The 18707-nt window shown below is 35.2% G+C and overlaps 1 protein-coding gene across 8 annotated transcripts in view; it reads left to right on the forward strand.

The window, feature by feature from the left end:
• The first annotated feature begins 4164 nt into the window (after positions 1-4164).
• LOC122275207 (NADPH-dependent aldo-keto reductase, chloroplastic-like) overlaps positions 4165-18707 on the forward strand; it is a 61856-nt gene continuing 47313 nt past the window's right edge. Inside the window, exons 1-13 of one of the 8 annotated variants that reach the window (XM_043084181.1) lie at positions 4181-4531; positions 5760-5810; positions 7285-7361; positions 7484-7571; positions 7840-8115; positions 8309-8554; positions 9298-9378; positions 10470-10520; positions 11007-11083; positions 11212-11299; positions 11657-11932; positions 12113-12361; positions 12751-13017. In XM_043084181.1, coding sequence (XP_042940115.1) covers positions 4412-4531; positions 5760-5810; positions 7285-7361; positions 7484-7571; positions 7840-8115; positions 8309-8554; positions 9298-9378; positions 10470-10520; positions 11007-11083; positions 11212-11299; positions 11657-11932; positions 12113-12361; positions 12751-12840 — 1770 coding nt within the window. In that variant the 5' untranslated portion in view covers positions 4181-4411 and the 3' untranslated portion in view covers positions 12841-13017. Of the gene's footprint in view, positions 4532-5754; positions 6979-7284; positions 7362-7483; positions 7572-7839; positions 8116-8308; positions 8555-8651; positions 9225-9297; positions 9379-10053; positions 10321-10469; positions 10521-11006; positions 11084-11211; positions 11300-11656; positions 11933-12112; positions 12362-12750; positions 13018-18707 lie in introns of those variants that run through there. The other 7 variants (XM_043084184.1, XM_043084185.1, XM_043084187.1 and 4 more) reach the window with 7 other exon arrangements.

Consider the following 18707-nt stretch of genomic DNA (forward strand, 5'->3'; position numbering starts at 1 on the left):
GTTTGGGTCAAGCCACCATTGCTTCAATTTTTTTTTTAATCCACCTTTACCCCCTCATGTGAGATCAAGTGCCCCAAATACTCACATTCCTTTTGGCCGAATGCACACTTAGACAACTTAATATACAAAGAGTATTCAAGTAGCACCCCCAAAACAACCTCCAAGTGCTCCAAATGATCCTTCCATGTCTTGGAATAAATAAGAATATCATCAAAAAATACCAACACATACCTCCTCAAGTACTACTTAAAGATTTGGTCCATGCATGCTTGAAACGTTAATAGAGCATTGCATAGACCAAATGGCATCACCAAGTACTCAAAGTGGTTATTGTGAGTTCAAAAAGTCGTCTTGTGAATGTCCCCTTCATGCACCTTTATTTGATGCTACCTGGCCCTTAGATCAAGTTTGGAGAAGAACTTTAAACCTCCAAGCTCATCTAACACTAATCACAAGTGTTTAAACTTTTATTCAAAATAGCATAATAATTGAATACAATGCAAAATCGAAAATAAGTACTAGGGTTAGACTAGTGCTCCCCCATCGATCACAATCCCTAAACAAATCAAATCCCTAAAATTAAGGAAATTAAACCCAACAACTCCTACGATTAAGGATACAAATATACTAATTAACAAATCAATAAAATCCCTAATTTAAAAAGCAACAACTTGGTCAGCTTCCTCCAATCTGTCTCATTATCTAAAATCAAGAGATTTGCCTTGTCATTATATTCTAAAATCAAGGGATTTGTTGTTCAACAAGATCTTATCCAGTTGTTATGCAATTGATCCTTTGTGGTAGTGCCCTGGGCTCCACTATCCGAACCATGCAAGTAGCCCAAAGCCACCCTCGTAGTCTCGGTAAGCCTAGCCCTCCTAGTAGCATTGCGGATGACCCTTCTTGCATCGCCATCACAAGGCCCGTCCACAGTATGTGTCATGCTGACATGTCATGTCATTCAATCAATAGTCAAATGTTTGATTATTGATCTAAAGATATTAACACGGCATGTCTAGTCAATGCTCGATGTTTGACTATTTAATAGGTGATGTAACATTGCCACATCAGCCCATAACAAAATGAAAAATGCTTCTTGCAAGCATTTGCTGCAAACAACGTGCTATTTAATAATTTATTTATTTCTCTCTCCCTCATAATCCCTCCCTCCCTTTGTCTTCCCATGGCCCTCTTAGAATGAGACATTCCCTTTGTCAGGTGCGTATATTTTTCTATATAAGTTTTTCTTTGTACCTTAAATCTTCATGGTTTTTCATGACCAGATCTAATTTCATGCAAACTATATTCTTCTCTTTTCCCTCGTTTGTTTCCCAAGAAACAAACGAGCTCATTATTTTCTTGTTTGTATTTTCCTTTCTTTTCAAGGACCTTAGTAAAAGATTATATTACATTTTTTGTTGTTTTATATTTAATTTCTCTAACAACTAATTTTTAGTAAATATTTTCCATCAACATTTTCACTTGTTCACACCCAAATCCTTACTCAAATCATACACCTTTCCACAAGTCATGCATTTTGTGTACATTCTTTAGATTTGCTTCTCGATCAAAACTTAGTCTCTTTCACCTGTTCTCACTTCTAATTAAATTCTGTATATCGAAACACCGAACCTTGTTGGGCAGAGACTCGATCATTCCTCTGAGGCATCAACGTGAATTGGCCTTCATCGGGTGATTGCAAAGAAGAAGCGGACGTTTCATCCCCTAACAACACCATATCTAGCTTGAGAGGAAAAAAAAACAAGAAAAAGAAGAAGAAGAAAGAAACAACGCTTGGTTTGTGAAGAAGGAGATTGAAGATTGTTGTTGGGTTGATGAAATGGGAATTGTTGTTGGGTTGATCGAAGACGACCACAAGACCAGACGAAGACTCTCTCCTTCAACTTACTCCCATACTAAGATCGATGAAAAATCAAAATAGATGTGCTTTGGATGTTTTCATCTGCTTTCTTAATTGTTGTGTTTTTTTTTTTGTTTATTTATTTTTATTTTTTTATTTTTTTTATATATATGGGTTGAAGTGTCCTCATGCCACATCATCTGATTGCACAGCAACTCTATCTGGGGCTTATACGTAGAAGAAGTGTAACAAAATTATGAATATAACAAACAAATCTTTAAGACAATTACCTTTGCAAAGTAATCATATTAAATACTAATTCAATATTTTTTTAAAAGCACATTGGTGCGAGATTATGTAACTCATAATCTCAAACTATACACTATATATATTTTAAATTTCTTATTTTAAACTGTTCTTTCCCCCTCTCTCTCCCTCCCTTCCACCCCCCACCCAGTCACCTGCTCTCTCCCCACCCTCTGTTGCTCTCTTTCTCTCCCTCTAGACTACGATCTCTCCTTCACATAGGTGTAGATTAATCTTGATAAATTAGAGTGACAGTTGTCTAATCTAAGGGTTGGTGGAAATAAGAAAACAAAAATCAAACTCAAGATCCCACATTTTCTCGCCATCCAAACATAAACACATTTTCTTAGCATCCAAACAAAAATTTAAATACAACAAAATTAGACTAAAAAAGGCCATGTTCAAAGACAACAAAATAAGACTAAAAAAGGCCTTGGTCGTCTCCTTCAATTTTACCCATATCGACATATTCCATAGATCCCATCTCAATAGATCCCGTCTGTCTCCAACATATTCCATCTCGATAGACTTCGGGTGGCTTTGAGTATTGAGAAGAGTTATGAATAATAATAAAAAGTATGTAAAAAATAATCATAAAATAATGAATAGTAATAAAAAATAGGTAAAAAGTAATGAATAGTAGTAACATTATGTGAAAAGTAATAATAAAGTAATAAATAGTAGTGAGAAGTGTTGAGAATACTTGAGGTACTCTCAGTACCAAACGCAACCAAACCCATCTTCGCAGGCTGATTTACAACTTTTGTTTTCCTAAACCATTGCCAATCGAAAAAAAATAAGCAGCCCAATTTACAACTTTTTTTTTTTTTCTAAACCATCACCAACCAAAAAAAATGATTGGAGAGAGAGAGAGAGAGAGAAATATTACTAATATTACTGAAGAGCAAAGAAATAGATAAATATTAAGCTTTTGTCAGATGTCAAAAAATGTGAGGGGAGAGAGTAGTACTTGAGAGAGTAGAAAGAGAGAGCTTGAGAGCGATGGAGATGGGCTGAAATCATTATACAGATCTTTTGAGTTCAAGGAAGAGCTTCGGAGAGAAGAGATAATAGATGTGCACCCAACATAAGTTTTAGTAGGGGAGGTTTAAGGGTAGAGATGACAATTTTGAGTTTGAAATGAGAGTTTAAAATATTATTTTTAATATTATTATTGTTTTAAAATTTGAATAAGTTGTATTGAGATTTGAAAAAATTGAATTGTTTATTATATTTTGTGTGAAAATTAGAAAAAGTTGTAATAATGATATGATAATTTTGAATTTGAGATGAAAATTTTCATCTACCAAACTTGCCCTAAGTCCTTCAAGTGTTACAATTTTAAGTCTTGTTTGGTTTTAGAAAGCATCTCATCTCATCATTACAATTTTTTCATATTCCCATACAAAATATAATAAACAATTCAACTTTGTCAAATTTTAAAACAATAGTATTATTAAAAAAATAATATTTTAATAATATTTTATTCAACTTTCATCTTTAATTTAAAACTATCCTATTTCATTTTATCTCTGAATTCAAACAAAAAAAATACATTTTTATAATTAATATATTTTATATAAAGACTATAAAAATATTTATAGTTATATATATTTAAGTTAGTTTGAAATATAATTTATACATATGCATATATATGATTGTTTTTATATATATAACTAATTATTTATTTATTTATATAAAAATTATCTCGAAACGATTCATCAAAACGTATCGGTATCGAAATATTTTGTTTTAGTACCTCAATCCGAATAGTCATCGAAATGGAATTTAAAATTTTTCTCTGCTCATTGCATATTTAGATTATATTTAGATATTAAGATGAGTTAAATTGAGTTGTGAATAATTAGATTTTATAAATCTTATTAACATATGTTAAATTGTTGAATTTTTTAAGATTGGGGAGAGTTTAAAATTTTAAACTAAAATGTTGGAAGTAACTTAGGATAAATTTAACAGTAAAACAAGTGGTGTTCGAGTTTTGCAATTATTTTGGATTCCGTTTTGAGTTCGACCCGAGGCCGTAACGATGTTACTGGCCTTTGAAACCACCGGCGAAGATACAATCTCATCGCCACATGATCTCGCCACGTAGCAGTGAAGGACCAGTGCCTCCTCCTCCGGCCTTCTCTTAATGAAAGGCCGGAGTTTCACACGGTCTCCCTTACTCACTACTCTGCGTCAGTATCAGCTTGGTGTGGACATACGAATCGAGGAAGTCTGAAAATGGCGGACGGAATTCGCTTCTTTCAATTGAACACCGGCGCTAAGATCCCCTCGGTAGGGATGGGGACGTGGCGGGCGGAGGCTGAACGCGTCGGCGGAGCCTTGACCGCTGCCATTAAGGTCTTCGTTTTACACCTTCTTTATAAATGAACTAGTGGCCGCATGCCATCACGTTGCTAATTTATAAGAAAAATGACGATGATTATGATGGTGGTGAATTTTTTGTGCTTTTAAGAGTTATGGATATTTCGTTATATAATTTTATAAGAAAGATGAAAAAAATCCGTGCTTTAGTTTACTGAGTGCCTTGAGAAGTAGAGTAGCTTTACTATTTCTTATGGAGCTTCTCAAAATCTCTGATATGTTCCCTTTCCCCATCAATTATTTAAGTTCGAATCATATATTTTAGAGTCATATATTTTACGAGGTTTTGCTTTCTTTTATTGTTGCTTGTCCATGTCATGCACTATTCAACGAAAAACTTCTGAGATTCCTCCGGTGGAATAGGGATTCTCCCCATGTTGGCTTTGGATTCGAAACTTATGTGAATCCAGTGTGTTACTTTGAAAATCTGATAAATACTGAAAAGTTGACAAGGCCGAAGCCAAATTCATCTACTTGTTTTCTCTGCTTAGGCTAACAATAGCAGCACTCTGCTTCAAAACAAAGTACCAAAGGAAATACATTGGTAGTCACTAAGTGGAATTCTGGTCCGAGATCAAATTTTCAATATGTAATGCCCCAATGGAAGGTCCAAAACACATGGCCCATACTCCAAAAGGACTAGTCAATGATACAATTGGAGTCCCATTAGAACCTTATAAAGAGCAAGAACTTCTCTTTCCCAATGTGAGATCCCATATACCACCTATCCTCAATCTTATCATATGGGGGTATCACACAATCCCTTTTTTGCCCAAGACCCCTTTGGTTGGTATGAGATGTGGCAGTCCAACCCTGGTGCCTTCAGCAACACCATTACCACAACCATCAGGGTTTTTTGCTTCTAAAATGATTTCAAACATGTGTACCTAGGTGCATAAAAAATGAAACAGGATTCTTTTTCTGACTGTTGGTTGGCTTTCTTGTGACGAGTAATAAAAACGATGGTAATCATTAGAAGAAAATTACGTAGTTGGATTAAGGAAATATGATTTGGCAGGGTTGGGTTAGGTATTTAATGACTTTTCTTCATTAAAAAATTATAATATCTTTTCTTTTGTATTTTTGTTTTTAACAACTGTCAAAGCTCTTCACAACATTTTTTCAGTATCATTTCAAAATCAAATGGTTTTGCAGTTTCCCTGCAGCTGATATATTATTAGTGGTTAGTTTTTGCCAATTGCAGGTTGGATATCGGCATATTGATTGTGCTAAACTCTATGGAAATGAGAAGGAGGTAATTTTGCATAGTACCAAACCGATCATCATCATTGTATCTTTCTCTGCTTTGTTTCTTTTTGTCTGTTAATGGTTTATATATACAGTATACCATCTTACTTGCCATTTCATATCATGGCATTTTGTTTAGTCATCTGACTCTGGTGTGCTCTCCCATAGTAGGTCCCTTTTTCCTGGAAAATTATGTCAATGGTTTTCATCATAATTGAAAATCTATACATACTTGAAAGAATAACCAGTTATCTCAAGTTGCAGGGGGCTATCAGGTGCATTTTCACCTTTCATATTACTGTATTGCATCTCAAGCTTGCCACTGGATTTACAAAGACATTGCTGAAGACTAGCAATTCCCTTTTGTAATATAGATTTGTTATTGGAAGTCGCTTTCACCTTTTTGGCATGGCTCATTATTAAATGTTCATTGTCATCCTTACCTATCAAAACAAAAAAAATGTTCATTGTCATCCTTACCTATCAAAACAAAAAAGAAAAAAATGTTCATTGTCATCCACAAAAACAGGGCAGTGTAAGCGATTTAGGTGATGTTAGCAGTCACGTTGAATATGTTTGTTTGATATAAGCGCATCTGCAGAGTTTTCTTGTATCATATGCTGTTTTAGGGAACTCCTACATAGTAGATATAGATATTGAATGCTAGTAGAATTTGGCATACAGGTGATTGTAAAGTGTAAATTTGGGTAGCTTATATAGCACTAAAACTCTGATAGATATACATCTATTCTTCTTCTCTTTAGTTGCATAACGAGATGAATAACAACTGACAACATGATCCGAGGAAATCTGCACCATATAAGTCAAATGCATGGATGAATGGTCACGTGATCATTTGGTCATTTTAGATATACAATACTTCCTCCTTAGCATGATTTTTATTTATTTATATTCAGAAAAACATAATTTTGTCCACTCTTTCCATTCATCTTCCCATTTATGTACTTCCGGTAAATATAAACATTCAGCTAATATGTTTTACCTCTTTTTCTTGCTTGTGCAAAGATACTTTCTCAAGTAATGAAACATCTTTTTTAGTTTCTTTTTTTTTTAGCCCCTTAGACAGAAAGCTATAGATTTATATTATATTATGCTAAACAGGAAGCATATTCTGTCAGCATTGATTGTATCAATATTTTGTTCGTGAATCTATGGTGAGAACTTCGCTAAATTGCTTCACCTTGATTTTGATGACAGTTAAAAAAGGAAAGAGATCCTCTCAAGTTGTTACCCGAACTTGAGAGCCTCAAGTGTGGGAGAGAGACTCATGAAGTGGGCCTTACATCATTTCTTGCTACTCGTATAAATATTTCAGGCAAAAATAATAATTTCTGGAGAGCCACTTTATGTGTTTATCTTTCTCCTTCTTGAGGCCCTCAAGTTCAGGTAAAAACTTGAGGGAACCTTGATCCGTTAAAAAGTGTATAGTCATGTTGTGACCTAATTTCTGGATTATCTAGATTGGGTCTGCTTTGAAGAAGCTGTTTAATGATGGAGTAGTGGAGCGTGAGGACTTATGGATTACCTCCAAACTCTGGTTTGTCTAATACTTACTTGACTTGAAACCGCACTATGATTTCACTAACATTGTTTATAGATTCCTAGCATAATTTCATGAATTTTTTTTCCTTGTCTAAATTGAGCTATATTTATTTGTAGGTGTACCGATCATGCACCAGATGATGTGCCAAAGGCATTAGATAAAACTTTGATGGACTTGCAACTTGAATATCTGGATCTGTATCTCGTATGTACTAAGCTATAACCTTCCATGAATTACGGTCTGATGACTACTTATCAAAACAAATTACAGTCTGGTGACTAATAACATGACATGAGTTGCCTTTGGACTCTTGGAGTCCAACTAGGTTAATGATATATCATGGTGTGCTTCATCCATGACATAGATCAAGAGAAAACCAGAGACAGAGACTTTGGGAGTCTCACTGGAATTTTTCTTTTTATTTCATTATTAGACAACTTCCAGTTGCTAAGTTCGTTAATTTCTTATGCAGATCCACTGGCCAGTTAGAATGAGAAAGGATACGGTTGGCTATAAGCCTGAAAATGTTATCCAACCCGACATACCAAGTACATGGAGAGCAATGGAGGTGCTTTATGATTCTGGCAAGGCTCAAGCTATTGGAGTGAGCAATTTTTCTTCAAAGAAGCTCGGGGATCTGTTGGACATAGCACGAGTGCCACCAGCTGTTAATCAAGTGGAGTGTCACCCCTCATGGCAGCAGCCAGGACTACATGCATTTTGTAAATCAAGAGGAGTTCACTTATCTGTGAGTATGCAGATATAAAGTTTTTTTATAATTTCTATGTGCTGAATGCCAAAAGGGTCATAATTTATGTAAGTAAATCTGGCAGAATAGACTAATGGCCAGAGCTTTAGAAACAAAAGGGATCTATTTTTCATTTATACTTGCTTTGAACCACTATTTCCGGTTATTTATTTGATGAGCCTTTTCTTTTCAGGGGTATACTCCTTTGGGTGCCCCTGGTAGGTGGCCTAAGAACGAGGTGCTTCAGAATCCAATTCTCCTTATGATCGCAGAGAAGTTAGGGAAGACTCCTGCACAAGTGGCTCTTCGTTGGGGGCTGCAGATGGGTCACAGCGTACTGCCTAAGAGCACAAATGAGGAAAGGATCAAAGAAAATTTTGATGTTTTTGATTGGTCTATACCCAAAGATTTGTTCGCCAAGTTCTCGGAAATTGAGCAGGTAATTAACCTTGCAGTACTCACTATTCTAGGTGTGCATTTCGAGAATATATCTTTCTTTGAACCTTCTTATCAAAATATAATTCTACGACTTACAGCCCTCCTTACCAAGGGTTTGTGCACCACCAGAATTAGCCGGGATGCTGTTCTTGGATACCCGGTGGCAATAAAAAATAATTCTATGACTTACAGTTATTCTTGCCATCCCTGTTAGATATTTTATTTTGAAAACATGTTTTAAGATGATTTGCGGAGCCTTAACTGGCCGTTTGTATTCTATTCAGTTATTCTTGATCCAATTTGTTAGCAGAGAGTCGGTATGACTGTAAATGACTGTTATTCTTGATCCACTTTTTGTCAGCAGAGAGTCAGTGGTTTCTGAAGTACACTAGGATATAAAATGACTGTAAATTAAGGGCGCTGCATTTGTTTATAAATGATTGAATTTGTTTATCACCAAGGGTGTGAAGTCCCAAGTTTGAATCTGAACATAGATCCACTTTATAAACTTTTAAATAATATTCAGATCCAGTTTAAACTTTTAAATATTAGCCACTTAAGAATTGATTGAATTCCCTAGCGTGGCTGGGGTCTAGGCTATGGCTCAATTTGACTTGAGAGAGTGTTTGCGGCTTCCAATCGTCTAGTTATCAGCGAATGGAGTGGCTATTATTGTCACGCCCAAGTAGGGAGACCACCTCCGGTTGCTCTCTAATAAATGATTGAATTTGTTTATTCATGCAGGAGAGGCTTGGTAAGGGTACTGCATATGTGCATGAGACCTTTGGTGCCTACAGGACCATTGAAGAACTTTGGGATGGCGAGGTGTGAGCAGACATTGGGTTTCTGCAAGTATTGTGGTTTTCATTGACCTTATTGATTACAAATTACATGATTTTCGATGCGTTGTGGTTTGAGTCGTTCTGGCCTCAGAAATCAAAGTAAACTTGTCGGGGAAAATTATTGATTTTTAATTGTTTTATAATTTAATCATGAAGTTACTTAAACGTGGAATTACTCGATTATTAATTGTAATAAATAGTTTATGAAGTGTTCTAAATTTTTTAAAATCTAATGTCTGCAAAGTCATGAGCAGATCACTTCTCAACCTAACATGCTAAGCAAATATTGTTTTATCTATTAAATATGATTAATGGTATATATAATTATAGGTTATGAAATTGTCGCATATTTTATTTAAAAGAAATAAGTAAATATAAGATTGAAATTAAATAATAATTTTGAGTAATGTTATATATAGTTATTTTTATATATTTTTTATGTATTTTATTGATGTGATTAACTGTTAGAATTTTCTTTTAATATATAGTTTAATTATATTAATAAATTGCTCAAAATAATACGTAAAAATAATTAGATATAGATTTTTTGATCCCTTTCACTGATATTGAGCCACGCCATCCACTCTTGCATGAAAATGTCTACAAGTTTGGTCAATTAATTTGAAAGATCAAGGAAATAAATACTCAAAACCAAATACGTTTCACATCAGTATCCTCACAAGATATCTTGAGGTAGAAGTTGTCTTCCATCATAGATAAATATCTTCACAAAAACAAAAAAAGAAGAAAAAGTTTCGTCCGCTCTCTCCCTCTGTCTCTGCATTCCACTAGTTGCAGCATGGAAATGGCACACGAAATTCGGTTCTTCGAGTTGAACACGGGAGCTAAGATCCCTTCTGTGGGGCTGGGGACGGGGCAGATCGACCCCAGCCTCGTCGGCGAAGCCGTGGCCACTGCCATCAGGGTCTTCTTCGCTTCCTTCTTTATTTGTCGCCAATTTTAGGTTTTGGAGTTTTTATGGACGTCATGATTAATTTTTGTGGTGTTAAAAGTAGTAATGAATAGCTTAATTAGCTCTCTTGCTACAAGCCAACATGTTTACTTGTGCTGCAGGTTGGATACCGCCATATTGATTGCGCTCAGCTCTATGGCAATGAAAAGGAGGTAAAATATTTTCTAAAAACTTGGTGTCACTCGCCTTGAGCCTTTAGTATCGTCTCACTACGATCAAATTCTAAGCTATAGAATTGCCTTAGGTATCTGATACACTTGGTGCTTTAGATCTTCCTACAGCATGAGTCGCATATTAGTCAACCAATTTGATTCAAGCTTGTGGACCATCTTCATGGATGAAATTTACTTATATATTCGAATACCCTAGGCATTTTTTTGGGGATTTCTATTTGGGTATTTGAACGATGACATGGAAGGGCGCCTTCATGAGTATTCCCAGTTAGTTTTGTCATGGTGCGCATGCTGGGATATGGGGCTAAGTGCTGACACATCCATTTTCTCTTTACTTAATTATTTTCTAATACGCACGAAATAATTAGTGATGATGTTCTAAGTATTGTTTTATTGCTAATTGAAATTGCTTAAGCTTTTGCAAGATAGGTACATGATCTGATTTCTACTACTCATTTCTTGTAGATTGGTTTCATTCTGAAGAAACTATTTGAAGATGATGTGGTGAAGCGTGAGGATTTGTGGATTACCTCTAAACTCTGGTTTGTTTCGTGGGGGATAGAGTTTCCATTTAAAATGATTATGCTTTGTTCCTTTTATAAGTTACTAACAGGGTCTTTGATCTAATCTTGTACGCTTTCTTTACATCTAAAAATGAGATAATCCACAGGAGCACTGATCATGCACCTGAAGATGTTTCAGAGGCTTTGGATACTACTTTGCGAAACTTGCAACTTGATTATCTTGACTTGTACCTTGTACGTGTCACTGATTAAAGCTTATGAGCGATTTGGTTATCTAACCTTGGTACACTAGTTTTTGCATTGATACACCCTGCAGTCTTCTAACTTGTAGGAAGGCTTCCTAGAACTACCTATTGAAAGTGAAATAGAAGAGGTCTTTATTTATTTATTTATTTATAGATATAAAAACAAAACAATTCCACGCATGGTTATGACCAAGTCATGGAATGCCTTGAGTCTGTCTATTTTGCCACCATTCTTCTCAGAAAATTACAGTTTGAGATATTAGTATTGACATCGTTTTCTTCTTGATAATGCGGTATTGAGGACATTATTTAACTGTGACTAAATGAGTCTGCTCAACTTTTTAAGATCCATTGGCCAATCCGGATGAAGAAGGGGTCAATAGGCTTTAAACCAGAAAACCTCATTCAACCGGATATACCTAGCACGTGGAAAGCAATGGAGGCACTCTATGTTTCTGGAAAGGCTCGAGCTATTGGTGTCAGCAATTTCTCTTCAAAGAAACTTGGGGATCTGTTGGAGGTAGCACGGGTGCCTCCTGCTGTTAACCAAGTGGAGTGCCACCCCTCGTGGCAGCAGCCAGGATTACATGCATTTTGTAAATCCAAGGGAGTTCACTTATCTGTGAGTATGCAAATTTTGAAATGCTTTTATTTGTGCGGACACACGTATATTCAGTATTTTAAGATGGTTTATCTATTTGTGAGGAGGCAAATCTTATATGAAAATTTAAATATTTTTTATTTCTATAATTGAATGTTTTAAAATTGTTAAAAATGGTAACACTGATGTTTTCTTATGTAGGGATATTCACCATTAGGTTCTCCTGGCTCCACGTGGCTCAAGAGTGACGTTCTTAAGAATCCAATTCTAGGTATGGTTGCAGAGAAACTAGGCAAAACTCCTGCACAAGTAGCCCTTCGTTGGGGCCTGCAAATGGGTCATAGTGTGCTTCCAAAGAGTACACATGAAGAAAGGATTAAGGACAACTTTGATATCTTCAACTGGTCTATACCTGAAGTCTTGCTCGGCAAATTGTCCGAAATTGAGCAGGCAAGTATTCAGTTAGACATTTTCTTTCTAAATTATTCTTCGGGACTTACCGCACCATTTTTTTCATGGCCAATTCTATAGGTTTTACCTTCCAGCATATACAGTCGCTATTTCCTGCTAATATGTTATCAAGTGAATTGGAGGATAAAAAAAGAAAAAGAAAGTGAATTGATCCTAAGTTTTGTTGTATCGTTAGGTGTTGCTCTTGTATAAATCCCATATACTTGGACTCGTGTACACTTTTGATCAATAAAAACTTGTTTACCAAAAAAAAAAAAAAAAAAATGCTATTCCCTCTATGATGCTTTTACTGGGTCTCTGAAGGATTGTGTATGAGGTCCAATGAATATGGTATAATGACGATTATGTTCCCGATGTTTATTGTGCAGGCAAGATTGGTAACAGGGAACTTCGGCATTGTCCATGAGACTTTTGGTCCGTACAGGACTGTTGAGGAATTATGGGATGGCGAAATATGAGCAGCGAGATAACTGCTGGTTCATTAGGAAAAGAGGGCAAAGTTAAATTTGAGGTAATAAAAGGGGTAGGAAAAATATAGTTGCAAATATAATTGTACACTAATTTGTATATCAATGTGATGCGATTGGTCAAAAAATAAATTTTATTGAAAACAGTATTAATTTAAATTTTAAATATGAATGAATAAGTAATACGCGATTATGCTTGTATATAACAAAACTCAAAGGGGTAATATATATCATTAACTCGTTTCTAATTTGATTGTTTTTATGTTTTGATTTTTAATAAATCACTAGACATCATGGTGGTGTCACTTCAAGAAGATTTTTTGAGCAGTAAGTTTCTGATGACTAAATAGTATTATTTTTATAAATTTCATCTAATTGACAGCACATTTTCAATGTAATAAATATTGGTTTGATGGAGATTTTTTATTTTATTTTATTTTTCATCGGTAAAGTATTAGTTTGTAAAACCTATGTAGTAAAACTTTGAAGGACCTCTTACATTTACACCGTTAGATCAAAATTAACTTCTTATTTTTTTACAAATTTTTAATTCATAATTTTTTTTATCATTTAAAAACATTTTAAAAAAATATAAAATAAATATCAATATGCTAATAAGCACTTACTTAATTATTAAATAAAAAAATAAATCAAAAAAATTAAAATATATGAATTGTCAAAATAAGTGGACAAAATAAACTTAAATACGGAAGTTCCCATTTCTGAGGATACTGATTTCTCTCACGTCCATGTCATGCGAAAATCGACTTTTGGCGAAAATGTTTATACGAAAATATATTTTTTTAATATTAAATCGTATTCAACATTACCAAATTTAGCTGATCCGAAAGGTCTCGAGTTTTGACCATTTACGTAGTATTATTTTTCTTTACTTATAATTTTCACACATTTCAAACATTGCAACGTTAGATACAATACTTAAAGTTTATTTTTAAAAAATATATATATTTTATATAAATCTTAAACCTGTGCAAATCTTTTTATTTCAAATATTGCAAACACAAGACAAAAGAAAAATGTTAAGATATATATCTCCCCAGCTCTCGTGCTCTCAAGATGGGTTTTTTCTCTCCTCTCGGTAGTATAGCCGTTTTCCATTTCCCTTTTCAATCTGATTAACTTTCCAGAATCTTGACTTTCAACCAGCCAAATCTCCCCTCGTTTTTCTCCAACCATCAACGTTACAAAACCGGAAAAAAAAAAAAAAAAACAATGGAAGGAAAATCCCAAGACATTGATCAACTCATTTTACAAACGGAGACATTGTCGTGGGAGGATATCATTCTTGAATCAACACTAGAAATTGCTCTAAACATCTCAAATCATGCCTTCATCGGTAAGTTGGTCTCTACTAAAGTACTAAACAAGCATGCGCTTCACTCTACCATTAAAGCGATATGGAGCTTTGCTGTTGGCTTAGCTATTGAAGATCTTGGGATAAATATGTTCTTGCTTACATTTCCTACCCAACAAGATTAAGATCGTGTCTTTCAACAAAGACCATGGAGCTTTAAGGGATATCACATGATCCTAAAAGAATGGATGCATGGTCAAAGCCTTCAAGATTTATATAGCATTCTGGATCCAGATTCATGGCCTCCCACTTGAAATGATGTCTAAAAAAATGCTGAACAAATCAGTAGAGTTTTAGGGAACCTGTTGGAAATAGACTACAACTCATTACCTGGCACGCATGCAAAGAAATACCTTAGAACTTGTGTTGAAATAAACACTACAAAACCACTCTTTGATGGCTTCTCTCTATTGAGATTGGGAAAAACTCTTACAAAAGTTTCATTCAAATTTGTTATGGAGTGGATGTTTAGGCCATGTTCAACAATCATGTCCCTGTTTCTTGGTTATGAAATGGAACCAATATTTGGACAAAGGTTATGAGTTGATTCACAGGAGCAAAGGCAATTTGGGAGAGCTGATGAATCTGTAGTTGAACTTGCACCGAATCCTATCCCAAGCAACCCAATCATACTAGCCATTCAATCTGTCCCAGAGAACTCATAAATTGTAAAGGCTCAGGAAAGACTCTTAGTGTTGCCATTGATAAAGATTCGAGAACCTACAGAATTGATACAGAGAATTGTAACCTATGAAGAAAAGAAAAAGGGAAAGGTCTCATGGGAAGTCATAGTGGGAAAGGCAAGGAAAAAATTGTAGATGAAGAAATCAAAGGGGTAAAGAAAAAGGTCATCCATGTAGAAAATATGACATTTGCAATTGGAAGCCTAGCTTTTGATACTGTTCATTATCTTCCCAAAGGAGTTACAGGTAGGGTTGAAAGTAGCTCCTCATTTGGAAAAAAATCTTTCACAACCACGTGGCAATCAGGAAACCCACTAGCAAGTCCAACTGCAAACTTTAAAAGATTTCGGCCAGTTTGAGTCAGAAAATTTCACATTCTATCAAACCCCTTTCAACCTTGTACATGACATAAGCCCACTAACCACAGTAAAAAAATCCCTGGCCATCCACGTAACCAATATAGATGAAAACTCCCCTCTTCAATCTTCTCAAGCAAACCCACCGAAATTAAATGCACTGCATGCCTATATTCACCACCAAAAAATGCCTTTGCAGAAGGATCCAATTGAATATTCAAACTCAATCTTCAAGCAAATGATCTCCCAGTTCAAAAATCAGAAAGGCCCATTTGAAACCCACCAGCCTAATCACAATTTATCTGTACTGGTTAGCCCAGTTGGAAATGCATGTATTGCCTTTAACACATTCCAACTTAGCCCCAAACAAAATGTCAATTAGGCCCAGCGTACCTTTCAGCCTTTCCCAACCCATCCCAATGAAACAAATGCTCAGAATATTCGGTCAGACAAAAAAAACTCCAACCAAACTCATGCCAAATGCCTCTCTACCTGAAAACAAACCCCATACTGAGAAGAAGAGGAAATCCCCAAATCTAGAGAGTGAAAATACCACCCAACCCATCAAAAAATGTCGACTTACTTCTATAATACAAGTAGAAGCCACTAAGGACGGCGACCCAGAAGATGAACAACACCTATGCAATTATGAGAAGCAACAGGCGAAGAAAAATAAGAGGAAGAATAAAAGCACCATGAAGGCATCAAGATTTGTACTGTAATCCAAATCAATCTCCCACCATGAATCTTTTTCCTCTAAATCCAAAGATTGATGAGGCAGGGTCACCACTGCCTCCAAAGAGTCCATGAAACTTCTCTCTTGGAATTGCCAGTGGATTAGCCATTCTCGTGCAACTAGATCCTTAAAGGCTTTAATTAGGACCCATAACCCTAATATAATATTTCTTTCTGAAACTTTGCTCAATGGTACTGATATTACTAGTATTGTAAATAGACTAAGGTATGCTAGTTTTGTGAGCTTTCCTTCTAAAGGAAAATGGGGCAGCCTTTGGTTCCTATAACGCCCAGGTGTAGATATTGATTGTGTTTGCATATGTGAAAATATAATATCCATGTTAGTCTACTCTGATCCGATGCATATGCCTTGCCTTTTGAATGCTATATAATGTCCAGCACCTTACGGGAAAAAACAAAATTTTTGGGAAAAACTTGAGAAAGTAATACTCTTTTTCAGGACCCATACTCACTATTGGGGATTTTAGTTCTGTGCTTTCTCAATCTGAAAAATTGGGGGGTCATTTTGTAGCATGTTCATCTTCTCCAAAAGGACTTCAATTGTATATGGAAAAATTTGCTTTATGGACCTAGGTTTTTCAGGACCAAAATATACTTGGTCAAATAATAGACAAGATTCCAGTAGAATTAGAGAAAGGCTTGATCGAGGAATCAGTAAACTTAGTTGGAACAATCTCTTTCCTGAAGCAAATGTCTCAAACCTCATTAGGACCTCTTTTGATCACTCTCTCATTCTCCTCAATACTTCAAACCCAAATTACTCTCCCAAAAGTTTTAAGTTTGAGGAGTTTTGGACTTATGACCCTACCAACCATGGTGTTAATAGAGAAGCCTAGAAAAAAAATTTTCAATGGCACATCTGCCTTTGTCCTCACAAAGAAATTGAAAGCTCCCAAAACAACCTTTAAACTTTGGAATCAAATTAGTTTTGGAAATATTCCAAATGAGATAAAAAAGTTAAACCAAGCTCCTCACAAAATTCAAACCCAAGAACCCTCTCAGATTCCTGATAATCTTGAGAATGATCTTAAAGAACAACTTAATGAAATGCTTAAAAAGGAAGAGTCTTTGTGGATACAAAAATCAAGAATCACCTGGCTTACAACAACAGATCTCAACACAAAATTTTTTCATACTTCCACAATTGTGAGGTGTAGGAGAAACAACATTGAAAGCCTAAAAATTGGCAATGGGAGTTGGACATTTGATCAACATGTCATTAACACAAGATTCTAAGAGCATTTTAAGAAATCTTTAACTCTTCAAATCCAAGAATCTTAGATGATTTGAAAACTCTCTTTCCCACAAAGATCAGTGACACTAAAAATGCTTTCCTATGCAAAAGTCCCGATGATATGGAAATCTCGAAGGTGATTGAGTAGACACCCTCCACAAAGGCTCCAAGCCCTGATGGCTTCACTGGGCTGTTTTATAAGACCTATTGGGAGGTGATAAAACCTGATTTAGTGGCAACAAGCAAAAGTTTCTTTATAAGTGGAAAACTTTTAAAGGAACTGAATTACACTAATATTACCCTAGTTCCTAAAAAAGATAGTCCCAATGTTCATCACTTTCGACCAATCGGCCTCTCCAATGTTTGTTATAAATTTATTGAAAAATTTTAGTAAATAGACTCAAAAAAATTATGCCTAGCATCATATCACCTTATCAAGCGGCTTTTGTTCCTGGTAGGCTTATTCAAGAAAAAATCATCCTTACTCAAGAGATATTCCATCACCTAAATAGAAGAAGGCGTGGAGTAAGACAAATGTCTATAAAAAATATATGAAAAAAGCTTTTGATTACATGGAATGGCCTTTTTGTCCTTGCTATTTTCCAAAACCTTGGGTTTAGTCAAAAGTGAATTAATTGGATACAAGAGTGTCTAACTAGTGTTACTTACTCTATTCTTATCAATGAGACCCCAAAAGGTTTCTTTAAACCTTCAAGAGGTCTAAGATAAGGAGATCCTCTCTCCCATTTTCTTTTCATAATGAGAACTGAGGTTCTCTCTAGATTAATTCATAGAAATGAAATGAACAAAGAAATTTAGGGAACCAAACTCTCAAATAGATGTCCATCACTGTCACATTTGCTATTTGTTGATGATCTAATTCTTTTTGGCACTTCTTCAACACGATATTGCCTAGGCTTTTACACATTTTCTTGAGATTTATAAAACATGGTCTAGTCAGTGTGTCAACACAAAAAAATCTTCCATTCATTTTAGTAGAAACACCTCTCCCATAGTAAAAATTGAAATCAAGGAAACTCTAGGTTTAAGTGTTGCTAATTGTAACCTTAAATACCTAGGGTTACCTATGCATAATGGGAGAAGAAAGCAAATCTTTTTTTTCTGATGTTATTGAAAAGGTCCACAATAAACTACAAAATTAGAAGTCAAAGACTCTTTCACAAGTAGGTAGAACTACACTCATAAGGGCAGTTGAAAATTCCATCCCAGCCTATGTCATCTCTACCATTCTTATTCCCTCAACTATCACAAAAACATTGGATTCTTCTCTGCATAAATTCTGGTGGGGTTTCAATTCTTATAACAATCATAAATACACTCCAAATGCTTGGGATAAGATTTGCACTCTAAAATCTATGGTAGGTCTGAGCTTAAAGAAGCTTACTCATTTTAATTTTGCTTTAATCACTAATCTGGCTTGGTCCTTCATTACT

Source organism: Carya illinoinensis, chromosome 9 (genome assembly GCF_018687715.1).
Source record: "Carya illinoinensis cultivar Pawnee chromosome 9, C.illinoinensisPawnee_v1, whole genome shotgun sequence".
In the NCBI taxonomy this organism is placed as follows: Eukaryota; Viridiplantae; Streptophyta; class Magnoliopsida; order Fagales; family Juglandaceae; genus Carya; species Carya illinoinensis.